This window comes from Epinephelus moara, chromosome 9 (genome assembly GCF_006386435.1).
Source record: "Epinephelus moara isolate mb chromosome 9, YSFRI_EMoa_1.0, whole genome shotgun sequence".
NCBI lineage: Eukaryota > Metazoa > Chordata > Actinopteri > Perciformes > Serranidae > Epinephelus > Epinephelus moara.
Window position 1 is genome coordinate 33333097 of NC_065514.1, and position 9109 is coordinate 33342205.

Consider the following 9109-nt stretch of genomic DNA (forward strand, 5'->3'; position numbering starts at 1 on the left):
GCAGAAATACGCCCGCCGGGAGCCGTTCAGCACCGCAGAGAGCTCCCCACACAACCCCGACCCCAGAGTTAATAACAGGAGGTTATGCTGTTTCATTCTCTCCTCTCTATGACACTTGTATCTTGACCAGTAGCCTACTTTTGTTGCGTTGCTGATCCTCTATGGTACACAAATACAGTAATAATCACATATAGGAACAACGGGACGTCTGACTAATGACAGGTCGGAACAATGAGAGGTCGGAACAATGCTACAGCACCAATAAAACATGAGCTTGGTAGATTCTCCAGGGAAGCCCTCTCGCCTCTCCACGCAGTTAGGGACCGTTCTACACGGTACCGCTGGCAGGGTGGAAATAAGTCAAAGTGTGGAGGAGACGGACCAGGTTAAGCGGCCGACCTCCGAGGAAGCCCTCTCGCCTCTCCCCGCAGTTAGGGACCGTTCTCCAAGGTACCGCTGCTTCTCTTCTCAGTTTCTTTTCTGAAGTACACTGTAAACTCCATAGTTTTGAAAGAAAATAGTGTGGGTGTGCGCAGATGCAAAGATGCATTCTGGATGGGGCATGAGCGACCGGAGCGAAATTTGAGCGAGAGATAAGGCTCCGCTCCACCTTTTAAAAAAAATAGCCACTCCTCGCTCAACACAAAATCCTCCCGCTCCCTGCTCCGCTCCAGCTCCGCTCCGCTCACATGCTCTGCCATCAGCTTCCCAGCAAATCCAAACTATCACTTGGACTTTCTATTTTATTTTAAGAACAGCCCAGTATCACTGCTGTTTGTGGTAAGGTTTTTAAATTTCATACTTATTTCACATATTGGTCAGTTGTGTCTAGACAGAGAGCAGGAGAAACGAGCAGACACACATGCACCTACGCACGCACCTACGCACGCACACACACACACACACACACACACACACACACACACACACACACACACACACACACACACACACACACACACAATCAAGCAGACAGAGATTTAGCTTTATGTGTATTTAGAAAAGCACAGAGTAGCAGAATTGCTTGTTGCCTGCAGCTTGTTCAAAAATTACATTTTTGTTAAGGCCAAAACACACCGGCGGCATCATATGACGGCGGCGTCATTGACGCAAGTCAAGTGCCGCCTCCAACACACACAAAAAGCGTCGCGCTGCGGGGTGTCAACCGGATTTCTATTGCACACTCCAGTCGCTAGGCTGGGAAGTACAAAATAGTGCTTTTTCAAGGGCAGCAACGCTGGAAAAATAGGACAATAGCGTAAAGTGCCACGGTGCGGCTCGACCTGTGTGGGTTTGTAAATAGAAAATAATGGGGGCGGCTGTTTTGATGCGCGTCGTACGCCGGCGGTGTGTTTTGGCCTTTAGAGTCAAGTACCTTAAATAAAATCCTGTTGGGAACCAGAACACAATTCGAGGTACTTCTATCAGCACCAGTTAAAATGTGAACGGTGCCCAACCCTATGTGTGATCAAGGCTTTTTTTAAATTCTGTTTAGAATGAAAAGAGGAAAAAGTCTGCATACAAAAATGGCCCCATCTCCACACCACTCTTCAATGTCTCACCTGTAGTACGCCAGTTGTAGCGCTACCTGTATGAAAGCATCAGGACTCATCTTGTGGGCCTTTGGGACGTTTTTCCCAAAGTGGCTGAATACAGTGACCCTCATGTCCAGGTCTTGGGCCAGTCTGTGGTGGGAGAAATGTCAGGACAGTGAGACCAGTCATTCTCTATGCCTAATTTTACAGGATACAGAGTGTCATGATAAAATTTGCCCTCACATGTTCATGGCCTGCTTGGCTTCCTCAATGTCCTTCTTGATCTCAGGAGTGATGTTGAAGTGGAGTTTCTTGGGCATAGGCAAAGGTACCATGGGAGTCCGCACCATCTCTGGCTTCCTCCTGTTACAACCAACAAGAAAGAAAAGACACATGAGATGGAAGAAGAACCAAAGTCAGACTCATGAAAGCCATGGTTTTCTGTCTGCGATCAGCCTGTAGCAGAACGCTTCTGTGTACTCTCTGTCTTGCTGTTGAACTTCCAAAAGCGTTATAACAATAAGAAATCCAAATAGACACCTACAGAATCTAAATAAAGAGTGACCCACTTACGTGTATTCTACAACATGGTCGATCAAGGCCACTATAGGTGGGCCCTCAGCCGGTGCATGCTCGTAGTTCGCACCACATGTCCCATCTTGTCCAATAATAAACTGAAAGAAAGATCAAAACTTTAAGAGAACAAAACACAAAACAAAAGTATGCATAATGTTTGGCCTAAGGAATTTCTTGATAAGGTCAAATTATTACCTCACCAATTTTACATTGGTAGTTACATTAAAAGTTCTACAGCTATTTTAAGTCTTTTGAGCAAGTGTAAGTCATCTCAAGTCTGTTTAAGTAAGTCCTTCTGGGAGGTCAAAATCAAGTGTTCAAGAAGTATTACACTGCTATAAAAATGGTCTTCTCATTAAACTGGCTGTCTACGCAGTAGAGAGATGCAAATACTTTTGAAATTGGCACTACATGACCTGAGAGAACAGAGAAAAAGGGGATTGGCTTTTACTCAAGAGGTAGAAAACCTGCAACAACCAGATTGCACTGCATGTCACAGGACCAATAAATGCTCCTACTGGTGGGTAATGTAATGTAGGTTGCCCATTCGAAAACCGTATAGCAGTTGGTTGGTGACAAATGGTCTCTTATTACAGCCAAACAGGGCACTAAAATATGTTTCTGAAGACATTTAAGGCAAAAAACAGGCAAAACAGTAACAGAATGTTGGTTATATTTGATCAGCACTGACTTGTTTTACCAGTTCATCTGAGTTTGACAATCAGAAAGACAGAGAGAGAGAGGCGTGGGTCTCTTAATCCACTTCTGTACTCTTTGTGTCCTGATATCAAAGAACAATCTGTAGTTCAAGCAACAGTCAGAAAGACAGCAAAAATCCACCAGATAATGTGATTTAAGGTGTAAGATGAGTTGGGAGATCTGGGCGCTGGTAAACTGGAGGGAAGTTTACCACAGGTCATTTACACATATTACCCACATTGTTATGACATAAAGCTGGTTGAAAATCAGCAAGGTATCCCTTTAACTTTCAAAGACAAACACCTTGGATCATACTGACTAAAAAAATGCTGCCTCTGTGAAAGGCCAGATTATTGTGGAGGGGGAGTTTGTCTGTCTGGTGTAGCTGGAAAACATATTTTGCAATCCAGTTCTTTTTGAGGACACTGCCTGGGGATTCCATGGTTCTGCAACTTCAATACACGGAGATACAACGGAGAGACCTGGGGGTGACTGGGAGGACCAGCCTGCCTAAACTGAACCACACTAGCATTTTGTTACTGGACTTGGATAAATTCGGGCAGCATTCCCCGAGATCTGTAGAGGAACTTTTGAACTTCACAGAGGAGCGCTCCATTCTCAACTACTTGTAGCCTAGTTACGGCCGCACTCTAGCCTTATGCAAACCTGATTTGTTAACTTTTTGAGAGTGGCAAGACACACGCAGAAATCAGTGACATTTTGCAGCGTGAAGGGGCCAAGCAGTGTTCCATAATGAGCGTCAGGAGATTCTGCATGGAGCACAACCTTCGGAGAAGTGTTGTTTCAGACGCCGAGTTTGAAATGGCTGTGGTTTCTGCAATAAACAGGGTACATGAGAAAAACAGAAAAACGGGATTGTTTTTCTGTTTTGGTTTTGAAATGGAAAAACGAAAGAACGAAAGGTACACGGATTCTAAGGCTGCAGGCAAATCAGATTTGTTTCTCAAATCAGATATGTAAGACCAAGACTGTCCACACTGTTATTTGCAAGTGATCAGGCTAGATTTGTGTGTCCAGACATGAGCAACCTATCTGCACGGGTTGCTGTGGTATTGACGTAAGTCTGCAGTAACTACTTGGCTATGCTGGTGACCCAACAATCGCGTTTTTGAGTCATGGTGCAGAACTCCTCTGACGCACCAGACAAAGTGATGGAGGAGGCTGGTACATGTTGCAGTACACTTCAGTCACTCTGGATTTAACGTTGTCGTTGTGTGTCGTGTTACGAGTGATGCAAAAGAAATTTTAAAATCCAATTTAAGCAGCATCTTGACTGAGATGCATCTGTAGAAAAATCCAATTGGAGTCACATTTCGAACTCCCTCCAAAAGTGTTTTGGATTTGACTTGCACAAATTGCATTTCATGTGTTTTTTGCTGTCCAGACTTTGTAAAAATCTGGATATTCTTAAAAAAAAATTATGTGGGCTGGCAGTCTGGAAAAGGCCTAATTGTACTTGCTACCAGAAGACCTAATATCTACTATTAACTCAATAGTTGTAACATCAGATCTTCCAGCGCATGTCTTCCAGTACGTGTCTTAGACCTCAGGTGAAGATAGGATCAGAGCTGACAACTGATGTGAGGATGTGAAATAAATCCTAGGTGGGTTATTTTGTCACACGAAGCAGCATTGATCAATAAAAATCAAGATTCTCGAACCCTATTGCCTATTTCTCACCTCAAATGTTTTGAGAAGTGTATTTTAGTGTACTGTTTAGCTGTAAAATGAGAACGTTCATGACTCGGCCACCATGTTGGAAACAGACAAGCCAAAACCAAGCACTGCCCACCAGCTGAAGCAAAATTTCTGAGCCTGTGGTGAGAAAGTGAAATTTGTTAAATGTTGTTAATATGTTTGTTGTTGAATGTGTTTGGAATGACGGACAAGCTTTAAGGGGAATTTATACTTCTGCATCGAATCGACACCGTACCTACGGCGCAGGCTCTGCTTCGACACAGAGCTTATGCTATAACTTCTGCCGTAACCTAAGTCGTAGCCTGAGATACACCTCCCCAGCAATATAAATGTGTCATGGTAACGCAGACCTCCTGTCTATTTTTGTAAGCTGAAAACCATTTCCCTTTTATTAAGCTCTTATTTACTTTTTACTTTACTTCTTTTTTTAATATATTGTGAAGACAATTAAACCACCAGAAAACAGCACTTAAAGTCTTGTGTGTCATTTATCCTGGCTTCATATGAGTAGAGGAAATCTACACTATTCACTAGGCTAATTTATACAATGTAAATGCCATAGGCTTGTGCTAATAACGTTAGCATTTTGCTTTTGTGGGGAAAATGTGTCCAACAAAGTGCTTTGTCTGTGAATCCCGCTAGTTATAATGAAGCCGATATGTGTACTTGTAATTGAAATTGTCTCTATTAAGCCATGTTTAATGTGTAATTTGGGTGTGTTTTGAATCAACTAAACTTTACAGCACTTCACAGAAACCCCACCACCAGAGTATTTTGGAGGTGTAACTACAGAGTGACACAGACACACCATCACTCAAGTATAAATGCTCACAACAGTGTAGGCCACATTTGTAGGCTCTGCATAGAGCTGACGCACAGGTATAAAATCTGCCTTTATGCTGCCTTTGGGACCAACAGCCTTGGGAAACATAAGTCAAACTATTAATAGTAACTCCACTTTAACTAAGTCTTGAAAGAAGTGTATATAAAAAGCCTCAATGGGTCACCTGCAGCGTCTTGTCAAACCAGCGGTTGCCACTGTTCCACTGGCTGCCTCCTCCGTGCAGCATCTGGACAGCAGCACAGCTGCGGTATGCCTCATCACCTGACACCTGAGGCATTGCTCCGTCCAAACACAAAGTGAAGATGCTCCTTTGGATAGCTGACACTGACTCTTTGTTGGTCTTATCTGGGCACATCAGGTACACACACACACAAAGCAAACATAACATTCTTAGAATATCAGAGTAACATTAACTCAAATAGATATCAACATTTTCAAATGCTGGGTCTATTTATAGTTGCCATATTAGGGAGGCACTTAATTGTTAATTAAATGTTGTTTATTTCTACAAATGAAGTTTTAACTGATTTTTTTAATCAAGCTTAGAATTCTCACACTTCTCACACTACTTATCAGATATCTCAGAAAACAAACAAATCCTCTAGATCAGTGCCAGTGCTCTTTAGCTCACCCTTGGTGAGGCTGATGTAGGCTTTGCCCCAGGAGTCTCGATGTTGGGTGGTGAGGATGCCCACAGGCTCCGCATTGTCCTGTAGTGAGGAGCTACAGATCCTCTCCAGTTGAACACATAGTTGGTCAGCTGTCAGTGGAGTCCCGTCGCTGTTGTACACGTCCAACACAAAGAACTGATTCCAAGTGGAGGAAAGATAAGAAAGGCTCAGTCAGGCTTCTCTGATCAACTGTAGCTAGCAAATGTGATCAGCTGGAGCTAATTGATGTTGTTACAATAGGTGCAAAGTGAAAAGACAAAATAATTCTAAGTTGGTTGTTATCTGGGTAGTTTGCTCCCTACATGCCCATATTAGTATCCAAAGGTAGCAGTGAATGCTTGCTCATAACCTTATTCTTTTTAATGTAATCTTTTTTTTTTTAAAAGATATTTTTTCAGGCATGTTTAAGCCTTTAATTGATAGGACAGATGAGCGTGAAGGGGGGAGAGAGAGAGGGAGTGACATGCAGCAAAGGGCCACAGGCTGGAGTCGAACCCGGGCCGCTGCGGCAACAGCCTTGTACATGGGGCGCCTGCTCTACCACTAAGCCACTGACGCCCCTTTTAATGTAATCTTTGATCTGATGTTTAGGCTTAAGTTCATTTGAGACTCATACATCACAGATGTTTAAGATACCATTGTGTCTCTCTGAAGACCTGGGGCGTGTATCACAAAGCAAAATTAGTGGGTTATCCACCTAACGTTGGTTTTAACTCAGGTTTCCTAATATCACAAAGCTGGGTGAGCTTTAACCGGAGAAGATCACCATGGTAACCTGTGCTATTCAGCTAACCTGCCCATAACAGGCTCAGTTCAGAAGACTGGATCAAATACACAAACAGCCCACCTCATGACCAATCAGATCACTGGAGAAATCATTGTTCCTATAGCATCCTGAAAGGGACAAAAGTGGACTATTGCTTTTAAAATCAAGTCATAGGTAAAAGCACATCGTTACAGCCCAGTAGAATAACTTTGCTTTCCATTACTTTTAAGTGAGATTAAAGGGTAATGCAAGTGTTTTCCAACCGGGACCTTATTTGCCCATGTTTTGTGTTTAAGTGACTGATGGGATCAGCTATTTTTTAAAACTGGTCCAGCATTGAGTGATAGGGCTGCAGCTGGAGGCTAGGAAACAGGCTGCAATGTCATCACTTAGGATAACAATCTGAGCCTGTCAGTGGCAAAAATAAGCACTTTAAGTGGACCTACATTCAGCATGTTCACATGACCATTTATTGTATGAAGTCCAACTAAAACCAGACTTTTAAAATAGAAAAAGTCCAACTGAGATCGTACTAAATTGAATTTCTCAAAGTCAGACTAACACGCCCAGATAATGCAATTGGGAGTCAGAAGTCAAATAGCATTAAATGCATAACAGAAGAAGAAGCTGTTAACAAAATGGCAAAATCTATATCCAGAGCCATGCATTTTTAGATGGGCATGCCATGGTGCCAGTTTGCCGCTATCTTACCGTAGCTTACTTGTTTGTCGATTGTTTGGTCTGTCTGTGACATTATAGATCAAGGAAAAGGTCCAATACAAACAAGCTAAAAGGGGGCATATTGCCACCTATCGTAGCGGAGCTGGACATTCTTTGGTCAATAAATCGATTTCCATGCTCGTATACTGGGACAAGGACAGTTATCCAATTAAATGGCCTAGTCGAGCTATGACTGGAGCTTGACTTAACTGTGGATGTAAACGTTATGATTGACGGTGCTCAATTGCCCTAAGTGTCTGACAACATTATGGAAAGGATCCCTACAGAGATAGGCCTTAATTTAACCAGAAACAGACCAGAAATCGCTTTCCCCAAACCCACCAGACACCATTTAAATAACCAGTAATTTTATCATTGTGAAACACTTCATTCAAAGTTGAGAAAAACAAAATAAAACTCACAAAAGCTGTCTTACTTTGCCTTTCTACTATTCCAAAAATCACCAACTTTGGTTTGGTTGAAACAAACTCTTAATTCAACCAGTTAGATGTAAAAATATACTGGCTCTGACATGCTAAAGTTACTATTTATTTAAATAGAATCTGGTGGCTTAGGTAATGGCGAATTTGGGGCTGTTTCTGGCTAAACAAAAAGACTAACAATCTGAGCCTATCAGTGGCAAAAACAAACACTGCTAGTGGCCATAAATTGATGATGCACAAATGTCCCAAGTGGTTACATTGCAGCTTGTTTTGCAGCTGCAGCCCTCCCGTTCAATACTGAACCAATTTCAGAAACAGTCACTTAGACACAAACATAGGAAAGTAGGGTTCAGGTAGGGCTGGGCGATACGGGCAAAAATACATATATCATTTTAAGGCTGAATGGCGAGACACAGTCTGTATCTCAGTATTTTCTAAGAAATGGGATACATGTCCAGTTGCAAGTCAAAGTCACATTTGAGATGTCACAAGCACTTTAAGAAAAACAGACTGCGATCAAAATTAAACAATACAAAGACAGTTTGAAAATATATAGTTTATAAATATATTTCTGTTTGAAAATATACAGCTGTACAACATGTAAATGAAAAATTATATAAAATAAATAGCAGGGCTGTACATTAACTTTTTGCCCAGAGCACTGGAGCTACAGAGGTTCAAAGGTTTGCAGCACAGGCCACAAAACTATAATATGAGTATAAAAGTATCAAGCAGGCCTAAATCCACTGGAGTTTGAAACAATGAAAATTCTTTGTGACGGAGTTTATAGTCGCTTTCCATGGCCTTTCAAATGAATCTAGTGCTGGAAAATGATGTAACTATTTTCATTTAGTTAAGCTATTAATCTTATTTATGCACAGAGCATCAACAGAGAGGCAGAAGGTGGAAAGGAGCGAGAGACATTTTATATACAAGATGTACAGTATCTCACATAAGTGAGTACACCCCTCCCATTTTTGCAAATATTTCATTATATCTTTTCATGGGACAACACTATAGAAATGACACTTTGATATGACTTAAAGTAGTCAGTGTACAGCTTGTATAGTAGTATAGATTTACCTTCCTCTGAAAATTACTCAAAACACAGCCATCAACATCTAAACAGCTGGCAA

General features: G+C 41.9%; 1 protein-coding gene across 1 annotated transcript in view; it reads right to left on the reverse strand.

The window, feature by feature from the left end:
* The window catches only part of crata (carnitine O-acetyltransferase a), a 26977-nt gene that overhangs the window by 8751 nt on the left and 9117 nt on the right, over positions 1–9109 (reverse strand). The window contains exons 6-10 of the mRNA XM_050052999.1: positions 6005–6179; positions 5537–5718; positions 2109–2209; positions 1779–1898; positions 1563–1685 (exon numbers count right to left, since the gene is read on the reverse strand). Of these exons, the coding sequence (XP_049908956.1) occupies positions 1563–1685; positions 1779–1898; positions 2109–2209; positions 5537–5718; positions 6005–6179 (701 nt within the window). The remainder of the gene's footprint in view (positions 1–1562; positions 1686–1778; positions 1899–2108; positions 2210–5536; positions 5719–6004; positions 6180–9109) is intronic.